General features: G+C 59.2%; 1 protein-coding gene across 2 annotated transcripts in view; it reads left to right on the plus strand.

The window, feature by feature from the left end:
* Sdk2 (sidekick cell adhesion molecule 2) overlaps positions 1 to 21,550 on the plus strand; it is a 243,821-nt gene that overhangs the window by 200,795 nt on the left and 21,476 nt on the right. The window contains exons 30-39 of one of the 2 annotated variants that reach the window (XM_021733719.3): positions 10 to 211; positions 813 to 916; positions 1,345 to 1,415; positions 2,835 to 2,970; positions 4,292 to 4,348; positions 5,601 to 5,702; positions 5,789 to 5,904; positions 15,845 to 16,031; positions 18,373 to 18,510; positions 20,801 to 20,962. In XM_021733719.3, the coding sequence (XP_021589394.2) occupies positions 10 to 211; positions 813 to 916; positions 1,345 to 1,415; positions 2,835 to 2,970; positions 4,292 to 4,348; positions 5,601 to 5,702; positions 5,789 to 5,904; positions 15,845 to 16,031; positions 18,373 to 18,510; positions 20,801 to 20,962 (1,275 nt within the window). The remainder of the gene's footprint in view (positions 1 to 9; positions 212 to 812; positions 917 to 1,344; positions 1,416 to 2,834; positions 2,971 to 4,291; positions 4,349 to 5,600; positions 5,703 to 5,788; positions 5,905 to 15,844; positions 16,032 to 18,372; positions 18,511 to 20,800; positions 20,963 to 21,550) is intronic. The other variant, XM_040268502.2, reaches the window with a different exon arrangement.

Genomic DNA, 21,550 nt, shown 5'->3' on the forward strand with positions numbered 1-21,550 from the left:
GCCTCCCAGACCGCCCGCAGCCCCCCAGCAAGCCCACCGTGCAGCAGGAGGACGTGAAGGCGCGCAGCGTGCTGCTGTCCTGGGAGCCGGGCAGCGACGGGCTGTCCCCTGTGCGCTACTACACCATCCAGACCCGCGAGCTGCCCGGCGGCAGGTGGGCGCTGCACTCGGCCTCCGTGAGCCACAACGCCTCCAGCTTCACCGTGGACAGGTGAGGCGGGTCCCCCCAGCAGGGCCACTGTCCCCACTCCTCCCCCCCACCCTCCCCGTCGGGGCCACCTCTTTGGTACTTCTGGAGCCTGGCGTCTCCCCTTCAGGAGGAGGAGCCTGCAGCCCTCGGGGGCGACTCTGCCAGGGCCAGCCTCCCTCCTGACTCTGGCTCCTCCCGCCCTGCCCCTCCTCCCGCCTGCCCTCCATCAGGAACACATTCACTTGCTGGGAGAGGAAATGGACCTCCAGAGGCCACTCTGGCTCTCCCTGGAGAGCCCTGCTCTCCTCAGCTCCGGGCTCAGGACAGGAAGAGCCGTCACCCGGAGGGGGGTCTGGGTGGCCTTGTGACTGCCTGGGCCTCCCGAGCTGGGCCTGGGGACCCGTGGCTTATGATTGCAGCTAAAGGGCCCCCGTGAGGCATGGCCGGGCTCTTGGTCCAACTTGACCCCTCTGTAAGAGGGGTCCTTTCTGAGCCTCAGTGTCCCCATCTGCCTGGGGGGTCTGCCCCGCTTCCCTGAGCAGAGATAGATCAGTGGGACTGTGGCTGGACAGGGTCTTCGGGGGTCCTCCATCACTGAACCCCAACCCCCCGCCCCCGACAGGCTCAAGCCCTTCACATCCTACAAGTTCCGAGTGAAGGCCACCAATGACATTGGGGACAGCGAATTCAGCGAGGAGTCGGAATCACTGACCACCCTGCAGGCCGGTCAGTGCTCCTCCCCAACTTGGGTCTCTTGCTGTTGGCCCTCGGCTGCTTCCTGGCACTGAGGGGCCCCTTCTGGGGGGGGACAGGCCATGGGCTGCTGGGCCCTTCCACCTCCAGGGCAGAACCCCCAGGTGGTGAGGGCGGAGGGGCCTTTGCCGGGGCTCAGGTCCCAGACCCAGCCGGACATTCACATGCATCCGTCAGACGTCTCGCCAGCTCCTGAGGAGGGGCAGGACCAGCCCAGGAGGCCTGTGGCTCTCGGGACCGTTGGTCTGGACTGGGTCCCTCTCTCCCTCTGCACTGGCCCTTTGTTCTGCGGAGGTTGGGTGGTGGGCACACGGCGGTGACTTGGTCCACTGTTGGTGGAGTCTGGGCCCCACGGCTCCCTAGGGCCACCTGACCAGAGCCACCTGTCCGTCTCTCCACAGCCCCTGAGGAAGCGCCCACCATCCTCTCGGTGACACCCCACACCACCACCTCCGTGCTCATCCGATGGCAGGTAGGGGCAGCCGCGGGGGGCTCCCAGGGGGGCTCAGACGAGCTTCGCCCTGGGAACAGAAAGCCAAGACCCCCCAGGGCACCCGGGGCCCCAGGTTCTGCCCCCTAGAGCACACGGAAAGGCAGGACACAGGGACCCCAGCAGGCGTGTGCCGGTCACAGGACACTCTGCACACCCCACACACCTGCTCCCCTCTCCAGAGACACCAGGCAGTGCCGGCACCCTGCGGGGATGCAGGAGGGGACACACAGGGCCCCAGGTCACACAGCTTGTGAGTGGCAGGGTCGGGTTTATAAACCCGTGTCTTCTAAATCCTTGGGCAGAAATGTCCTTGGGACTCCCAGGATCCCTCAGGTCCCCGGACTCAGCGGCCAGTGCAGGGGTCCCTTCCACGGGAGCAGGAGCCCACCGTGCCCGTGGAGGAAGCGCCCCTCCTCCGTTGCCCTCCGGCTGCCTGCTCTTTGGTGGGCACCGCTGTCCTGCCAGGCCTGGGGAGGATTCTGGGCAAACCTCGCAGACCAGTCGGCCCTGGTATCCTGCCCGTCAGGACCCTCCTGCGCCCTCTGCAGGCCAGCCTCTGGCTCAGCAGGTCACCCGCAGACCCCAAGGTGGCTGCCTCTCGGGATCAGAGGGGCGGGCACCAGGTTGTGCCCGTGTGTGGCTGAGGCACGGCCCGCAGAGGGGACACGACCTTCAGTGGGAATGCCCTGGTACACACAGGAGCAAGGGAAAGGAGGGGCCAGAGCAGACTGGGGCCAACGTGGCCCGCGAAGGGGGCAGGGAGGTGCAGGCAGCAGCCAGGAAAGCAATTAAGGAGCCGATAAAAGGCTGAACCATTTCAGCAGGTTTTGTAAAAGAGGTGTCATAAAAAAGTAGCTCCCATCTTCTCTGGAAGCTTCTTCTCCAACTCAGCTTGGACGGGAGCAGAGAGCAAAGGAGAAAATGATGGTGGGGGGTGGGGCAGCACACATGGGCACACTCACCCTCCCCTGTGCCGAGGAGCAGGGAGAGGGCTCTGCTGGCAGGAAGTGCTGGCCAGGTAGTCAGGAGGGCTCAGCAGGCCTGGGGAGAGCCGTGGAAGGGCTTCCTGGCCAAGGAACAGCTAGGACGTCCAGAGTTGTACTTCCAGTGCTGTGTGATCGTGAGCAAGTGCCTTAAGGTCTCTGAGCCTTGGTTTCCTTCCCTGTTGGAGGGAACTGCATGGTGGTTCTGGCCTTTCCCTGCCTTCCAGGGAATGCTGGGTGACTCAGCCGCCTCGTTGGAAACGCTTTGCGAATTAAAGATGCGCCATGTTACTTTGGTTTCTTCATGTCGAGGCACAGCCCTCCCTCTGGGCTGCAGGAGGCATGATGGGGGAGAGGGCGGCGTGGGGTGAGCAGCGACCCGGGCCCCACTCATGTCTTACCCCCTTCCCTGCAGCCCCCGGCGGAGGACAAGGTCAATGGCATCCTCCTGGGCTTCCGCATCCGGTACCGGGAGCTGCTCTACGAGGGGCTGAGAGGCTTCACTCTCAGAGGCATCAACAACCCTGGGGCCAAGTGGGCGGAGCTCACCTGTGAGTGACATCTGAGGGTGGGGCACCCTCCTCCTGCTCTGCCCTGGGCTTCCTGAAGCCCCCTAACCACTCTGCCTTCCTCCCGTGTGTGCCTTGTCCTGTCCCCACTTTTCACTCCCTGTTCACTGAGCACCTTCTACATGCCCCAAGACCCTGGGTCACACCGTGACGGAGACAAGGTCCCTGCCTCTTGGAGTAGCCCAGAAAGAGGGGTCTAAGGCCCTGGGCAGGGCAGAGAGGGAGGCCGTTCCAGGAGTCCCCGAGCAGGCGGGAGGGACATCTGAGCTTTCCAGGTTAAGGAGGCCAAAGGGACAGAAGCCAGGTCACTCCCCAAGAGCGACTTTCAGGGCCCCTGTCACCTCTAGGGAGTCCCTGCCCTGCCCTGGGCCCTGGGGCTGCAGCCTGTCCCCACAGGAGCAGGAAGCAGCAAGAGGCCCTTGGAGGGCCCAGTGAGAGACCCTGCAGGGCCATCAGCAAGGGACACCGGGGTTGGACTTATGTGTTAGGAGGGTCGCTTTGGTGGCTGAGGGTGATGACTTGGCCGGGGGACGGGGGGCCAGGGGCAGGGAGGCCAGTGGAGTCTGTTGCAGTGAAGTAGCCAAAGCAGGAGGCTGAGCTAGGCTGGCAGGGGGGACGCAGCGGGCGGCCAGTCTGGAGAGGACGTGGCGTGGGTGTCCCCTCCGCAGGGCCCCACAGGGACTCATGGAGGCTCAGGGGAGCAGGCGGGGCACAGAGGACCAGGGTACCAGGCCTGGTGGGGCCACTTGCCAAGAGAGGGGCCTGGGACCTGCCCGACCCCCAAGCCCCCCACAGGTCCCCCCACACGGTGTCTCCAGTGACATGGTCACAGTGACATGTCAGCAGAGCACGCCAGGTGCAGCCCCTAGCAAAGGAGCCTGAGCGTAGAACTAGAAGCACCGGTCCAGGGGCTGGTCCTGGCCCCGCCGCACGGCCTGGATGCGGTCAGCCCGCCGCAGGGCGCCCAAATTTCCTGGTATAAAATTGTTTCTGGTTCATCTGAGAAAACCAACGACCCCGGGATTTAAATGTGGTTTTCCAGGGGCTGTCCCTGGAAACAGGAGAGTGGGTTGGGACTAGAGGGTCCCCAGAGCTGTCCCCAGGGACGCCACCTGGGGCTCCAAGGGGTCCTCGTGACCCTGGGCCAGTGCCCCCGGGAAGGGGCAGCGCTGACCTGCAGCAGCCTCTTCCAGCAGCTCTCCCCGCTCCTCGGTGGCCCTCCTCCCCTCTCGGCTTCCTGGGGTGGGACGTGGCACTAACCTCCTCTGTCTGCTGTCTCTGGCCCCCCGCCCGCTCCCCGTAGCCTTGTACTCCGTGCGGAACCTGAGCCGGCCCAGCCTCACGCAGTGCGAGCTGGACAGTAAGTCTTGCATGGCGGCCCTGGGGCGGCCCAGGCCTCCTCGGGACGGGGAGTGGGTCCTGCAGAACTCCCGCCCCAGGCCCAGGCGCCCCGGGTGCCTGAGGAACAGGACCAGCCTCCACACAAGTGACTCAAACCCAGGACGCAGGAGGCCGTTACCAGGCGGCCCACCCCGTCTCTGTTGGGTGTGGGGTAGGAGCCGGCAGCCTCCTGCGGGTGGGAGATGGTGGCAGGTCTGCAGTAGGAGCTCTGGGTGCCGCTAGGCAGGTGGGCAGGTGTCCACCGATGCTGCCCAATCCGTCCAGTTTGAGGTTCGTCTCAGCCCGCTATCTCCCCTCCCCAGGCCTGCCCTGAGCGCTGGGCTGCGGCTCCCCAGCGGGGCCCAGCCATGGCTCCCCCTGTGCCTGCCGTTCCTGAAGCCCCAGCAGGGATCTTCCCCAGGCCACTCTCACAGGGCCGGGTGCGCGGAAGCCACACCTGTCCAGTCCAGACGCCCTCAACTGTCCCCCTCTGACTGCACAGGGGTCGGCCAGGAGACTCCCCCAGTGCCTAGAACTTCCACCTGGGGAAGGGGGAGGGGAGGGAGCCGGAGAGGGAGGGGTGCAGAGGGCGGGGAACCTCGCAGCCACCCCCACAGGGACAGAGTCTCCCACCTGGATGGATGGAGCCAGCTTTGCCAGGCGTGTCCCCCCCCCAAGCCCCAAACTTGGCCAAACGAGGGGCTTCCGAGGCCAGAAGTCCCATCTGACAAGCCTCCCTCTAGGGCCAAGCGGGGGCTGGCGCTGCAGCTGGGGGCAGAGCGTGCGCTTGGCATCCAAGGGCCCTGAGTCCACCCACAGCACTTCCCCCAGGAAAAGAGCTGGCACACGGGGACGATGGGGCCACAGCTGGGGCAGGGCCGGGAACTTGCCTTCACAGCGGCAGGACATAGGACAAGCAGGGAGCGCCTGTCCCCTGGCCCAGGGCACCCGGGACAGGCTGGGTTTACACAGTTGTCCCAGCATGAATGTTAACAGGGCCCTTTCCATCTCAAGTGCCCTGTGGGATAATGTCCCGTGTCACCCGTGGCCCGGAGGCCAGCAGCCGCGCCTCACATCGGAGTCTGCAGGGGGAGTCAGAGAGCCCCTGGGCGCCTCCTCCCTGTTTTCTCCTGAGCCTTCACACAGGGGCTGGGACTGCGGGGCCTCGTGCCTCTGTGGGCTCCTTCCGGCAGGGACGGTGACCTCTGTCCCCTCCCCACTCTCGCCCGCAGACCTGAACAAGCACAGGCGCTACGAGATTCGGATGAGCGTGTACAACGCCGTGGGCGAGGGGCCCCTGAGCCCCCCGCAAGAGGTGTTCGTGGGGGAGGCGGGTGAGTACCCACCCAGCCCCAGGCGCTCCCACCGCTGGGCTCTCCCTGGAGTCCACTCACCAACACACCACCCCCTCTGCCCCCAGTACCCACAGCAGCGCCCCGAAACGTGGCCGTCCACAGCACCACAGCCACACAACTGGATGTGACCTGGGAGCCACCCCCGCCGGACAGCCAGAACGGAGACATCCAGGGCTACAAGGTAGGGGTTCCGAGAGAGTAGGGGGTGCAGAGGGGCACAGGCAGGACGGGGGCTGGGTGCAGGCCCAGAGGTCCCAGGCCCCTCCTTCTCCACCTTGGCTGTGACCCAAGTCACACAAACATTGTACAGCTGGGACCAACTGACGCTCATTGTCTCCAGTGTCCCGGGGGCAGTGGGCCCAGGTGCAAGAAGTCCAGCCACTCCTCTGCTCTTAGCATCCCTGAGCGGCACCCCTGCCCTGCCAAGCCCAGCCCCAGAACAACGGCCCCTCCTAGGCGTTCTTTGGTCACCTGATCGCAACATTGATACCAATGAGACGCCCAGTGGACAAGCTGCCGCTGGCTCATTTGAAATCTCTGCTCAAGAGTCGTTTCTAGATTTTGGATGATGGCGTGTGTTCTAATGGGTCCCTAAAATTCACGGAGCCCTTTGGAACTCTTCAGTCCTCTCCTCGAAAGCCCGTTAGACAGATGGGTTTGATACCAGTCGCCGTCACACAGATGAGGAAACCAAGCCAGTTCAGGTGACTTTGACACAGAGGAGGAAACCCATTACACAGACCTGGCCCCTGGTGTAGAGGCCCACGGACAGGTGAAGAGACCAAGGCCCTGCGTGGGTAGCCTGTCGAGGTCACAGAACAGCAAAGAGTCAGAATTCAGGCCTCTGGCCAAGGAGCATGTCCCCTTAGTTGGAGACGTTGGGACACGCAGCCTCGGCCAGCTTGGAGGCGTGCGCCACCCCCAGCCAAGGTCGGGTCCACTCTGGTAGCTGGCTGGTCCTGGTCAGTACATGTCCTTCCAGAGAAAAGCCCTGGGCAGCATCCTGGGGTGTGGGCCCGCAGGGTGTGAGCCGCAGGGCCTGGTGACCCCCTGGCCCAGCCACAGCAAGGCCCAGCAAGCCTCCCACGCAGCCCAGGGAAGGCAGAACCCAGGAGGGAGGAGGGCGGAGGGAGGAGGGAGGGAGGAGGGAGGGAGGAGGGCGTCTTGCCAAGGAAGCTCCCGAGATGGATGCCACCCTCCAGGCTCTGCCCAGGCGCGCCAGCTGGGAGAACCCGATCCTGCACCCAGCATATGCCTCCCAAGGAACGGGCAGGGCTCCGCGCGGAGCCAGCGCAGGCTGGCAGCCACCAGACTCTCGAGGTTTGGAAGTTGTGAGTTCACACACAGATCCAGGAAACGTGTGGGCGCCGAGGCACCGCACAGAGCACCCAGGACAGGCACCGGTTCCAGAAAACACCTCGGAACCTGAGCAGCCGCCGTGGCGCAAACCGAGGAAACGGACAGGGCTGACCTCAGCCTTGGTTCACCTGGGGGAGCCACACATTCGTGTCACTGATCCTGCGTTGGGGTCAGGCTGGGTGCCGTGTGCGTGGACGGGCACCTTCATGTGCAGGCCTCGAGCACCGTCTCTCAGTCACTGGTTGACCGGTGTTTATTGAGCAGTTATTTTCTGCCCAGCATTGTTCTCAGTGAGCAAAGAGACAATAGGAGCTTGAGTTTTTAGCGGGGAGGACACCACAAATGTTCAAAATAAGTAATACTGCCAGATGATTCAGCAGGTGGAGGGGAGGGCTTAGATCCAAGGGGGAACCTCAAACTTTAAACAGGGCTGTTAGGGAAGGGCTTAATGAGAAAGTGAGACCTAAACAAAACTTAAAGGAACACAGGGCACAAGGCACATAGACCCAGAAGAGGAACATTCCAGGAAGAGCAAAGGTCCTGGGGTAGGCCAGGCTTTGGAGTGTCCACAGAGCAGCAGAGCGCCCTGTGAGCCCCCAGAGTGACTTGGGGAGCATGACGAGAGATGAGTGCTGAGCAGGCCAGGCACCGAGGGCCCTTGGGGGCTTGGATTTTTACCCCGAGAAAGATGACAGCCCGGGAGGGCTTGGGCAGAGGAGAGACACTGGGAACGTGGTCTTAGAGGGTCACTCTGGCTGCTGTGCTGAGAAATGAAAGGACAGAAACTGGAGGAGTGTCTGATCCAGCCAGGTGAGGTGACCCTGGGACTCAGGCCAGGCAGAGCAGCCGTGAGGCGTGGTGGCCTCGGGCTCCGCACTAAAGGCAGAGCCAGAGAAACTGAGGGCCTAGGAGAGCCACCGGACACTCCAGGACCCAGGAGGAAGGGACCCAAGAGGAGGCCGGAGGAGATCCAGGGTCCAGCTCCACATATGTCCAGTGCAAAACCTCTGCTGGACATCTTCAGGACCCTGAAGAGAGGCTGGGGACACAACGGACCTCCAGCTGGCTCTAAGCTGCAGATGTGGACAGTGGAGCCCTCCGCGGGGAGGTTAACAGACATAAAGGAGGTTCTAAGCCTGATCTGAGAAAGGTCGTCCACAGGAAGGCCCTTCTAGAGGGAGGCACCCCACGGCCACCGCCTGGGGGAGAGGAGCAAGGTGCCACCCAGGAGGCAGTCACGTGACGTTAAATGGACATCACACCGATCTCCTTCTGCAGGTCTCGGTTGCTTTCTTAAGATTCTAGAATCCAGGGGGAGGCCAGAGCAGTGCGTCGGGGAGGGTAGGTGAGGTTGTGGCCCAGCGGGGACTGTCCCCCTCCACGTTGTCACGTGTGGGGCCGGGGCGCCCACTTGCCGCCCTTGGGCACCTTGGGGACACTGGGTCAGGTGTCCACGTGGCTGCCGGCTTCTTAGGTTTTTGCACGGCAGGCGCGGAAAAGGGGCCCACCATTAGCTGGCCACTAGCTTTTAGCAATGGAGCTTGAAGGAGCCTTTGACGTGCTGTAGCCAGTCATCTGCACCAGCGTGCACCAAGTACTTGAGGTAGGTGCGGCTGTTGGGCTGGTCGAACCCCGCCACCTTGCTGGCCTCTGCATAGATTCCCGCCAGCGACAAGCCGCTGCTCTCCCAGCTGGCTGTACTTGCCTGGCTGGTTCTTCTTGCAGCTGCTCTTACGCTTGGGGCCACCACGGCCCTTGTCGCCGCCCCCCCCCCCATGGCTCCCCTCGGCACCCGGAAGCAGCAGGGCCTCCTCCACCAACATGGTGGCCAGCGGGTTGGTGGCAGGCTGCCCCGGGAAGAGGAAGGTGTCTAATGTATTCTGAGGACTTGCCTGGGCTTGGAGATCCAGGGATGCTTGGAACATGGTCCTGTCCTTAAGGAAACCAGAGGTCATGTGCCAGGCTACAGACTTCTACAGAGGCTTCTGTCCTGGATCCGGAGCCCAGGTGTCTGTGCTAAGCAGAATCTGAAAACAACCCACAGGGAGAACGCGGAGAACCCTGAGAGCCAGGAAATGGCACTGTTAACATTTAGGGATGCAGCCATTGATTTTACTGAAGAGGAGTGGGAATGCCTTCAGCCTGCTCAGAAAAATTTATATAGAGACGTGACGCTAGAGAACTATAGAACCTTTGCCTTTCTGGGCATGAGTCCTAATCATATGCAAAATATTCACCAGAAAAGGGCCTAAAACATATATTTCATGAAGTGATAAGTGCAAAATATAGAAGTTGTGATCTCGACTATTTACCACAAAAGAAAATATGGAAAACTACCAGTGAGAGTGAACACCAGAAATCATATTAAAAAATCAGGCCTTGCTCACCACCAGAGAATTTATACTGGAGAGAAGCCCTACAAAAATAAAGAATGTTGCAAAGCTTTTACTAAAAAAAAAAAAAAAAAAAAAAAAAGGTCTCATTTACCACAGAGGAACCCACAATGGAGAAAAGCCCTACAAATGTAAAGAATGTGCCAAAGCTTTTGGTCAAAAATCACACCTTATTTGCCACCGAAGAACTCACACTGGAGAGAAGCCCTTCAAATGTGCAGAATGTGGCAAAGCTTTCCATCAAAAATCACACCTTAATCGCCACAGTAGAACTCACACTGGAGAGAAGCCCTACAAATGTAAAGATTGTGGCAAAGCTTTTGGTCAAAAATCAAACCTTATTTGCCACAGGAGAACTCACACTGGAGAGAAGCCCTACAAATGTACAGAATGTGGCAAAGCTTTTCATCAAAAAATAGACCTTATTCATCACAGCAGAACTCACTGGAGAGAAGCCCTACAAATGTACAGAATGTGGGGCTGGGGTTGTACTTCAGTGGTACAGTGTTAGCCTCGCATATGTGAGATCCTGGGTTTGATTCTCAGCACCACATAAAAATAAATAATTGAAGTAAAGGTACTGTGTCCAACTACAAGTAAAAAATAAACATTAAAAAAAGAAAGAATAAACCTTATTAACAACAGAATTTATACAGAAAAGAACCCCTACAAATTGAAACAATGCAGCAAAGCTTTTAATAAGAAATCAATTATTTTCACCACTAGGCTACTTATTCTGGCAAGAAGACATCTAAATGTAGAGAATGTAGAAACATTTTAAAATATATATCATATATTACTAGACATCAGAGAAAACACACTGGAGAGAAGCTCTACAAATGAGACCATTGTACCATTACTCTAAGAAAGGGACAACATTTAATCCTCCCCACAATAACCATAGCGTAGAGAAAGTTTTCAAATGTGAAAATACAAATGGAAAAAAAAATTGTACATACTGTCTCTTAAACACTGCTTACTTTTGGAGAATTCATGGTGCCCAGAAACCCTAAAAAATTAAATAATATATCCAAAATGTAAAAAAAAAAAAAAAAAAAAAAAAAAGATTCTAGAATCCAGCCAGACAATTCGGCTTAGTGGGATTGGCAGAGCATGGCCCACCAGCCCGTCCAGACACCACCTTCCGGATGTTAACTCTTACGGGGCCAGGTGCGGGGGCACACTCCATGATCCCAGCGGCTCAGAGGCTGAAGCAGGAGGATGGCAGGTCCCAGGCCACCCTGGGGGACTTAGTGAGGCCCTGCTTCAAAAAAAGAAGATTTTAAAAAGGGCTGGGGATGTAATATTATATATACACACATATATCCCCAGTGCCAAATATATTTTTTCAGGAAGAATCTGTACTGAACACATGGACTTTACCTTGTCATTATTCCTAAACCCACCGACCAGCCACGGTGGCCACAGCATTTGCGTTTTGCGTGGGGGAGATTAGCAACCCTGAGATGGTCTGGAGGGCACAAAGGATGTGCGTAGGTTGAATGCAACACTACGACACCCTAGAGAAGACACCTGAGAACCCTCGGACTTCAGCCTCTGACACCCCCAGGGACTCAGGACAGGGTCATCCAGGGCTGGACAAGGCACCATACCCAGCGGCCTCCCACCCGGGCTCTCCCCAGACGGCTGGTCTGCGCCCAGTTGGGGGGATTTCGCTCTGGCTGCAGCTCAGCCAGTTTCAGGTGCAGCAGGACAGGACAGAGACACAGCAGAGAGGAGTGGACAGAGGGGACAACCTGCAGGATGGGAGGCAACACTGCAGACGGTGCCCCTGATCGGGAGTTCAGAGCCAGACCACGGAGCTCAGTCAACTCAGAGCAAGAAAACCAGTGACCTGATTTAAAAGTGGGGCGAAGGACCCCAGTAGACGGTTCTCAAGAGAGGACCCATTAATGCCCAGCAGGTGTGGAAAGGTTCTCAACGTCACAAACGACCGGGAAGTGCAGGTGGAAGCCAGGGCCACATGTCAGCTCCCACCTGTCGGGGAGGCTGTCAACCAGCAGTCACAGATAGCAGGGGACCTGGGGACCCAAACCCTGTGCGCTGTCCGCGGGGTGCAGATGGCCCGGCCTCCGTGCCGAGCAGCCTGGAGGTTCCAAATCAAACTGCCATATTATCCGGCAGCCTCACTTCCGGGTATTTATCCAAATGAAGTGAAGTCAGTTGGGCTTTTTGTGGGGTTGGTACTGGGGATAAGAGCCCAAGGGCACTTTACCGCTAGGCCACATCCCCAGCGCTTCTTATTTTTCTTTGGAGATAGAGTCTAAGTAAGTTGCTGAGGCTGGCCTAGAACTTGTGATCCTCCTGCCTCAGCCTCCCCAGTCCAAGATTACAGGTGCTACCAGGCCTGGCTGAAATCAAGATTTCTCTCTCTCTTTTTTTTTTTGGTATTAAGGATCGAACCCAGAGCACTTTGTGACTGAGCTACTCTCCACCGCATCCCTCGCAGAGGAGACAAACTGGGTTTAAACGGGCTGGCTGCAACATTAAGCTAAGAACAAGAGAACGGAAAAAAATCACACAACACAGAGTCGCTTTTTTAAATCCAGGGCAGGACGTACTTCGACCTTAAGGGTCACGCTTCCTGGCTGGAAAGAGAGAGGACCTGAGTCTGGTTTATTTTATAACAGGGACATCAAAGGCAGGGATAAGGTTTCAAGGCGGAGTCCTGCTTCCTGATGTCTGTGGTCAGCAGATTGATGACATCTTTCAGCAGGTCACACCCATCTCAGGTGCTGTGCGGGGTCTTAGGCAGAGCTTGACGGGGGCTCACCTGCATCACCCTGACCGGGAGTCTGCCGTGCCAGACTACCCCTCATCTGGCTACTGTGCGCAACGGTCCCCACACACGGCCCGTGGGCGGCTCGCGACAAGCTACATCCCCAGCCCTTTTTAATATTTTAGAATTTTGAGACAGGCCCTCACTAAGTTGCCGAGGCTGGCCTGAACGTTAGATCCTCCTGCCTCAGCCTCCAGAGTTGCTGGGACCATGGGTGCACCACTGCGCCCGTCTTGAAACCAGAAGCTTGAAGAGATATTTGCCTCCCCTGTTCCTTGCAGCCTGATCCATCACAGCCAAGAGGTGGAACCAGCCTGAATGTTGACCCGTGGGTGAGTGGGTGGAGAAAGGCAGCGTGGAGGCAGACAGGCGGGAATGTTACCCAGCCTTCAGGAGGAGGGAAAGCCTGCCGCTCGCACCTGCACCAACCAGAAGACTTTCTATTAAATAGTGAAATAAGCCAAACACAGAGAGACTCGTGCTACTTGAGCTCTCCTACACATGGAGTCCAACTCAGTGGCGAGGGAAAAAATAAGATAGTCAAACTCATAGAAGGGTGATTGCCCGGCCAGGGAGAAACGGAGACATTGCCCAGAGCCTAAAAAGTCCAGTTACACCGGCAGATTCGTTCTGGGGGGTCTCGTGTACGGCTGCATAGTGACGAGCTTACAGAACCGCACAGTGGGAATTTGCTGAGGGTGGAGCTTAAGTGTTCTCAGCACACACAGAAGAAAGGGCGGGCCAGGAGCAGTGGTCACACCTGAAACCCCAGCAACTCAAGTGACTCAGGCCAGGCACCGGGGTGCACGCCTGAAACCCCAGCAGCTCAGGAGGCTGAGGCAGGAGGATCGCAAGGTCAAGGCCAGCCTCAGCAACTTAGGGACTCCCTGTCTCAAAATAAGAAGGGCTCGAGGTGTCACTCAGTGGTTAGGTGCTCCTGGGTTCAATCCCCAGGATCAAGAGGGGAAAGAGTAACTGTGAGCTGGTGGGTGTGTGGATGCGCTTGGTTGCAGGGGTCGGTTGTGCGGAGCATGGCCTTAAATACAGACAATTTTTATTTGTCGATGACCTCAATAAATCTTAAGGAAAGCAAGGACAGGGCACTGAGCAGGTAGAGGACAGTGGTGGCACGTCACAGGCTCCTGAGCCAGCCCTGTCTACGGGAGGCACATCCTCGCCTGCGGTGTTTCCTGGCACCAGCGACGTGCCAGGCATGACCCTGGGCGCCTGGGACACAGGGAGCCAAAGGGGCCCGGCGCCTGCCCTCTGGAGCAGGAGTCCTGGCACTGCCACTCGGCTGCCGGCCCCCCGGGGACCTGGACCTGGCTCAGGCCCTTGGTGTACTGTGCGTAAGTCCTTCCTGCTGTTGATCATCGTCTACCGAAGCCAGCTGCGTCCAGTGCCCAGACAAGAAGGCTTGTCTGTGTGTATGCCACCCCTGGTTGGTCCTGCGCCCTGACCTCCCCTCCCCAAGGGCCAGGGGCCAGCCATGACCCTTCCGCCTGCCCCACCCCACCCTGCACCATGGCTGTTGTTGACAGGGCACAAACACATTCTGAGATGTGTGTGTGTGTGTGTGTGTGTGTGTGTGTGTGTGTGAGACCAGCAGTTGAACCCAGGGTCTCAGGCGTGCTAGGCAGGTGCTCTACCACTGAGCTACACTCCCAGTCCTCTTTATGTTGAGACAGGGTCTCTCTAAGTTGCCGAGGCTGGCCTCAAAGTTGTGATCCTCGTGCCTCAGCCTCCTGAGTAGCTGGGATCACAGGTGTGCCTCACTGTCCCCAGCTTATTTCCCTTCTAATGCCTTTTTCTGACCCCACATCTTCTTCCAGTCATCCCCATTCTTTGGCTGGTCCCTTGGCAGCATAATTCTTCAAAAAGAATCTCCTGGAGGGGCTGGGGTTGTGGCTCAGCAGTTTAGCACTCGCCTAGCAGTGCAGGGTGCTGGGTTCAATCCTCAGCATCACATAAAAATAAAATAAAGGTCTTGTGTCCAACTTCAACTAAAAAAACAATTTTTCTAAAAAAAAGGAAAAAAAATCTTCTGGAATTTCTTCTCCATCCAACTCTTCTTCTCTTGTGTTCTCTCTCTCTCTCTCTCTCTCTCTCTCTAACTGTGGATTGAACCCAGGGACACTTAATCACTAAGCCACATCCCCAGCCCTTTTTATTTTGAGATAGGGCCTCACTAAGTTGCTGAGGCTGGCTTTGAACTCGCGATCCTCCTGCCTCAGCCTCCCAAACTGCTGGGATTACAGGCGTGCACCACGGTGCCTGGCTCGTTCTCTCTTGAACCCCCTCTGAGTAGGTTCCCAATCCATCACATGGAAGGGTTCATCCCTGGTCACCGTGCTCAGATCTCGGGTCTCGTCCTGACTTGGCAGCTGCTGGACGGGCCGTCCCTCCCTCCTCCAGGGCGGCTGGCTTCTCTGGCTTCTCTGGCCAGAGGCTCCCGCTCACTCTCCTTTGCTGTTCCAACTCTCCTCCCAACGCTGAGTGCCAAGGCCCCCAGGAATGCAGCCACAGCCGCTATCTACGGGAGTCTGCGATTCTCCTGGTGTGGGTTTCCAAATCCCACCTAGGGCCGACCTTAGCCTTGACCTTTCCCCTCAACGCAGGAGCCCTGCGTCCCCTTGCTGTGCATGGACAAGGGAGGAATGAGTGGCTTTATGAATGACCACCTCAACTCCTGCCCATCCACCCATATGAGAAGAGGCGGACCTTCATGGGCTTCCTCCGGATAAACTGAGACCTTGAAAAGCCGGACATTGGAAAGCGTGCGGAAACCCCTCCGGCCAGCAGGGGGCGCCAAATGATCTCGAATCCTCCAAGAGGTGCCCTTGGTTCAAAGTTCTAAACTAGTCAAAGAATCTGCCAGACTGGGTAACCAGGAGTATCATCGGCCCCTGCTGGAGGCGAGATCAGTGGAAGCACCATGGGGCACCTGCTGCGCTCCTGGCCGGAAACCTGCAGACAGCTACCTTCCAAAGCCAGCCACGCCCGCCCGCGGAGGCACTGGGCCATACCTGTTCCATGACAACCGGGAGCTGTATACATGACAAAACTGCAGCTCAGAGAAGTCACCTGGCCAGGTCACTGCTAGTAAACAGTGTGGCCTGTGCTCCCTGGAGTCCTCGGTAACCTGCAGCAGGTCTGGGGGCCGGTGGCTGGGGCTCAGCCGCTCCCAGGTGGGGTGCTGCTGCCCGTGCACCCCCTTCGGCCAGGGTGGATGACTCTGTTGGTGCTCACCTCTCGGCTCAGCTTCCTGCCTGACAGCTGGCAGATTCCTCCAGGATCTGTAATCAGAGGCTGATGTCCAGCGGGAGATCCTACGGGGACTGAGAAGGAGCCGCCAGGGACTGAACCCCGCAGTGTTGACAGTCCAACTGTCAACTGGGGCCCTTGGCTGGGAAAAGCCGGGCCTTGCAGAGGTTTCTACAGCATCTCCCAGACACTCCTGTTTCCTGGACGCCTCACACAGGCGTCTCTAAGGCCCCGGGTGGGCCAGGGCAGGAGGGGAGCCCTGTGTCTCTGTCCCCCCTCCCTCCCACAGTCCTCTGTGTCCACAGATCTATTTCTGGGAAGCCCAGAGGCAGAACCTGACGGAGCGCATGAAGACGCTTTTCCTGGCTGAGAATGGCGTGAAGCTCAAGAACCTGACGGGCTATACGGCCTACATGGTCAGCGTGGCGGCCTTCAACGCCGCAGGAGACGGGCCGCGGAGCGCCCCCACCTGGGGCCAAACCCAGCAAGCAGGTGGGGAGAGACCCCAGGGAGGGGCTGGTCTGCCCCAGGGGCAGCTGCCTGATCCGCTGAGGATCTGGGCTGGGCACTCAGGACCCCAAGACACCCTCAGGGTGCGAGATCCCAGCCCCCAAAGAGGGGCCCAGACAGGAGAGCTCAGAAAAGAGAAGCTGTCCCCATAAGCTGTGAGAAAGCCCCCACATCTCACCGCACTCACCCCGGCCCCAGATCACTACGACCCCCTGCCTGGCTCTCCCCTCCTCCCTCCATCCCCCTGCCTCTGTTCATCCCGCCAATATTTGAGCGTCCTCCATGAGCCCACATTGTGCTTGATGCCAGGGACAGTGGACCAACAAGTCCCCACCCTGGTGAGGGGCGTGAATCTAAGCAAATAGATTAGTTAGCCACGGTGGGTGACTTGGCCTCAGGAAGGTGGGGACATCTGAGCTGAGGCTTGGGTGAGAAGAGGCCAGCTGTGGGAAGTTCAGGAGGGGGTGGACCGGACAACAGGTGCAAAGGCCCAGCGGCTGGAGGACAGTGCAGGGACACAGAGAAAGCCCAGTGCCCACAAGAAAACGGGGTGAGGGTGAGGCCTCTGAGGGCCTGGGGGATGGGGGTGAATTCTAAGGGGCATGGAAGCCCTTGGAGGGGTGAAGCAGTTGAGCCATGAGATCTGGTTAATATTTTGAAAATCATTGCTCTTAATGCCGGACAGAGGACAGACTGTGAGGAGAGAGGCTGGAGGCAGGGAGGCCAGACGGGAGGCTGGACAGGAGGGCAGATCAGAGAAGGCAAAGGTAGGGGTTCTGTGGCCAGCAAATGTGGAGCAAGCCACGTAGGACCCAAAGCCTCTTCCTGGGCAGAACCACCCTGGATCCTCCTTCCAGTACCCATAATGGGCAACACCAGGGAAAGGTCCCCCCATAAAACCCATCTGTTACCCAAGGTCCTCCAGCTGGTCATGGGGGAGCAGAGGCTGGGACCCGGGATTCCTGGGAGAACCAAGAGTTCCCACTGCATCTTTACTGAACACTAGGAACCTTTCCTGGCCATTCTGTATGACAACTATTTGCGAAGCCTGTCCCTTGTGCCGGATGTTGTAAGGAACCTAGAGAGGATTTGGGGCATGGGAAGAGGGGCATAGGTTCTACACAGAGCCATTTTATTTGAGGATCCTGAGCTTTTTGCATCCATGGGGGTCCTAGCACCTGTCCCCATGGTTACGGAGGACCACTGCAGGCTTCTGGCCCCGCCTCCCCACAGCCCCCTACCATACCATCCCAACGCTCGCCTTGCAGCGCATCATGTTTGTTCTTAAATAGCTGCAGGGAGCAGGCGCCCCAGGCTGAGGCTGGGCTCTGAGCATCCGAATGTGCAGGTCTCTTATCTGTCTGTCTGTCTGTCTGTCTGTCTGTCTGCCCGTCCCAGCCACTCTCGGCCAGCGTGTTGGGGCCGGATGTGAGGCTCTAGGGGTCTGGAAGCTCCCGGGCTGCAGCCGCAGGACAGAACGTTCTGTCCCACGTCTCTACCCAGGGGAGGCAGGAAGGGCCCTGAGCTCACCTCCCTCCTTCAAAGGCGCTCGGGCCGGAGCTGCCCACGCTGCCTCCCGAGCTGGCGCTTCTGGAGCCGGAAGCCCGTCCAGATTAGCTCCAGCCCTGCGGGGAGGCAGCGCCGGACAATAATAGCCTGTCCATCCGGGACACGTGGAGGGGGATGCTTCCTGCCTTCCTCCCAGTCCCCCTCTGAGGCCCCCCACCCCATGTTTCAGGACAGCGGCTGAGAAACATCCCTTCCCCTCCGGAGCCTTTGACCGTCCTTGGCTCTGGCTCCCCCTGACAGCATGGTGTCTCTGGGTCGAGCCGGGGCAAGGGGAAGGCCGTTCTGCCGGCTACGTCGCGGCCTCTCCTTGATCAGTGTCCTCCTTGTGGTCTGAGGCCCGCACACCCCACCTCCCCACTCACCAGGAAAGTCGAAAGCTGCACCCCTCAAAGCCAGGAAGTAGCCTTGCCCCACGGTGACCCTGGAGGTGCGATGGCTGGCCCCGGGCCGCTGGCCAGGCTCACAGCCGCTCCTCGGGGACAGGTCCAAGTTCTCCAGCCTGAGGAGGAAATGCAGCCCCTTTTCTTCCTGTTCCAGGGACTTCAATCTGGGAAATTCGAGTGCTAAGATGGAGGGAGGCGGGGAAGGGGTCCAGTGGCCTCTGGTGACCCCTCCTGCAGCCTTGCTCTGGGCCGGGCATTCTTGTTCTTCCCGGGCCCGGGCCCAAGCACTCCCGCTAGTTTCTTGGAACCAAACCCCACACTTTGAACGTCCGCAGAAGGAGAGAACAAACCCCTGTGCTGTCTTTCCCCAGCCCCTAGCGCGCCCGGCTCCGTCAAGTTCAGCGAGCTGACCACGACCTCAGTGAACGTGTCCTGGGAAGCCCCGCACTTCCCCAACGGGGTCCTGGAGGGCTACAGGGTGGTCTACGAGCCCTGCACCCCAGTGGACGGTGAGTGGACCTGCCCCACACCGCCCCGTCCTCTGGGGCCCCTGCCTCAGTCGCTGTGCACTGGTTAGAAGCAGTGAGAGTCTTGCCCCCTTTCCAACAGGGAAACTGAGGCCCAGACCAGGGACAGGTGTCCCCAAGGCTGAATACCGGCAAGTTGAGGGTGGCATTGTACACCCCCCGACTTCTAGACAGAGAATCCTGCAACCCATTCTTCCCCTCAGTCAACCAGAAGCAGAGCAGCCAGGGAAACGGAGTCTCCAAGGTGGACAGGCCTGTATAGGGACCCTGAAGAAGGGGACCGCTGGCGTCCTGTCCTACCCCAGCACCTCCCGAACCCCAGAGTTCTCAGCCCTCCTCCAGGGCCCACCTTCTTTGCCCTTTGGAGGGTCAGTAACCCCTTGGAGAATCTGCTCAAAGCCTCGGAGCCTCTCCCCAGGAAGATGCACAAGTTGGGGGTCACTGCACCCCTAATGCCAGCTGCAGATCAAGAGACCTGCCCCACAGATGCCCCTCACACCTGAGCCCCGCTCATCAAAGCTGCCCTCAGACCCCTCCAGCACCCCCCAGGCCCCACTCCCAGGCCCCAGGCAGGGCTCCTGGGACCCTGATGGGGACATCAGACTCTTGCCTGCTTTCCTCCCCCCAGGGCTGCCCGGACACGGGGTGTGAGCGAGCTGGGCTGAGCAGGGTGCCCAGAAACAGCTGTTCTTTTGTTATCACCCATCTCCTGGGGACCGGGGTCTTAGGGGCAGGGAGGAGGCTGGGTGGCTTGAGCTGGGACTTGCTGGTTCTAGCGAGCTGTTGGGCAGTGGCTGGCCTGCCATGGGTGCTCTGGTGGCAGGAAGTGACCACTTCTGTGGTCATCCCTCTTGCCCTCATGCCTCCCAACAATGGAGCCTGGCAAGTACAAGGGGCGGAGCCTGGGAACACTCTGCTGCCAGCAGTTCTGGGTCAGTGGAGGGAACAATGACCCTCAGTCTCCCCGGCCACCACCTGGGTGCCAGGAGCTTGTCCCGCAGAGTGGACCTGTGCATTATGATACCAAGGGGGAGCGGGGCCTGAGGAGGAGACCTGGGGACAGGTCCCAGGACGGAGGTCACAGAGACAAGATGCAGGGGGTCAGTACAAGCTTTCAACACAGTGGCCTCTGCCTGGCCTGTCCAGGGATCTCCCGCCTAGAGGGTGGCGAGCGCATCTCTCGGTGTGCAGGATCCACTCTGCTGAGCTGTATCTGCTTACGTTTTCCCGCCCTCCCCGTCACAGCCCAGCTCACCATGAGGCTGGACGAAGCCCTGTCTGGACAGCGTGGTGTCTGCCCGGCTCCTGCCCCAGCCCAGGGTGTGGGCCAGCAGCAAACCAGCCTCCCAGGTCTCCAGCAGCCCCCTCCCCTGCAGGAAAACCAAGGCCCAGGCAGGCAAGGGGTGTGTCCGGCAGTGTCAGGAAACAGGTGCCCAGTGTCCCTGGTCCTGACTCCCGCTGTCCCACCCTCTCATTGTTCCCTCCTCAATGATTCGACCAGGCACCACCCGTGTGCTGGGAGCTCTGTTCTTATGTTTAGGGTGCTCCCTGCATGGGGCTCTTAATCCCCTGGATCAATAGAAGAACCAGCTGAAACCAGGCTGGGAGGCATGCCCAAAGACACCCAGGGCCAGCGCTGGGCTCTGAGCCCAGCCCGGGGACTGCAAAACCTGTCCCTGCATGGTGACCAGCGTGGACCTTGGAATGGGAAAGGAGCTCAGCCCTTAGAGAGGCCGGCAGTGAAGGGGCTGGGCTCAGAGCACACACCCCCACCTGAAAGCAGCCCCCAGCCCGCCCTCTGGTTGCCGGGACCTGGGGTGCCGGGACAGCCTCATTTCTGTCCTAAAAAGGGGCGGGTGATGGAGGCCCTGGGGATCTCAGCTCCCTTTGGAGGAAAGAGGAGACTAGAGGTGGGACTGGGGGTGGGGCCAAGGTGGGGTCTGGAGCCGGTCACCGGTGTCCCCTCCAGCTCATGGAAAGACAGAAGGCTTTCCCGATAGACAGTGCCTAGAATTCAAGTTCCACGGGACGTTATACAGGAGATAAAAGTGGGGTGGCGTCAGTGTGGGGTACCGTTGTAAGTGCTGCAGGAGGTGAGTGCTCTTCCTGCCGGGTGCAACTGGACCCTGTTCAGCTCACAGAGGTTCTCAGGCTTTGACCGCTGCGCGCTTCTCTCCAAGAACAGTTAGAGGACTGCGCTCTGGGAAACTGAGTGGCCATGGGGCTGGTGCTCCTACGAGCTCTTCAACCCCTGCTCGCTGTGCCTCCCCAGGGGTCAGCAAGATCGTGACCGTGGACGTGAAGGGCAGCAGCCCTCTGTGGCTGAAGGTGAAGGACCTGGCCGAGGGCATGACTTACAGGTTCCGCATCAGAGCCAAGACCTTCACCTACGGGCCGGAGATTGAAGCCAACGTCACCACAGGCCCAGGAGAAGGTAGGGGGGCAATAAGCACCTCAGCACCCCAAGTCAGAGGGGGCCCCCAGGTGTCAAGAGCTGTGCTAGACCCTGCAGACAGAGGGGGAGCGCAGAGCTGGCTCTTCCCCCGCCCATCCCCTCCCTCCTCCAGCCTCCTGGGCTCTGTACTTGGTTAATGGCATCTGAGTCCTTGGGATCCTTAAGTCACAATCCCAGACCCTCCTCCCAGGGCTCAGTCCTGTCCACGTGCCCCTTTCTTTCCCTCCCAGCCTCCATCACCTCCTTCCAGGAAGGATGCAGTAGTCGGTAGGTCCCCTGCCTCTGGCCTGGCCCAGCCCCAGAACCACCAATGCCCTCAGAGTGGGTACAGAAGAGTCCCCTCAGCTCCTGTTACACTGTGCATTCCAGGGTGCGGGCTCAGAGATGTTGATTCCCTGGGACGGGACCGAGGGGGCGCCCAGCAATCTGCACTAATCACAGGAATACCTGGAGGGTGTGACCACTTTGGCGCCTCTGGGAATTTTGGTGGAGCAGGCAACCTCTGAAGAGCCAAGCCCCTCACCCTCCGCCTAGCCACCTTTACACCACAGAATGCCATCTTGTATT

Source organism: Ictidomys tridecemlineatus, chromosome 3 (genome assembly GCF_052094955.1).
Source record: "Ictidomys tridecemlineatus isolate mIctTri1 chromosome 3, mIctTri1.hap1, whole genome shotgun sequence".
In the NCBI taxonomy this organism is placed as follows: Eukaryota; Metazoa; Chordata; class Mammalia; order Rodentia; family Sciuridae; genus Ictidomys; species Ictidomys tridecemlineatus.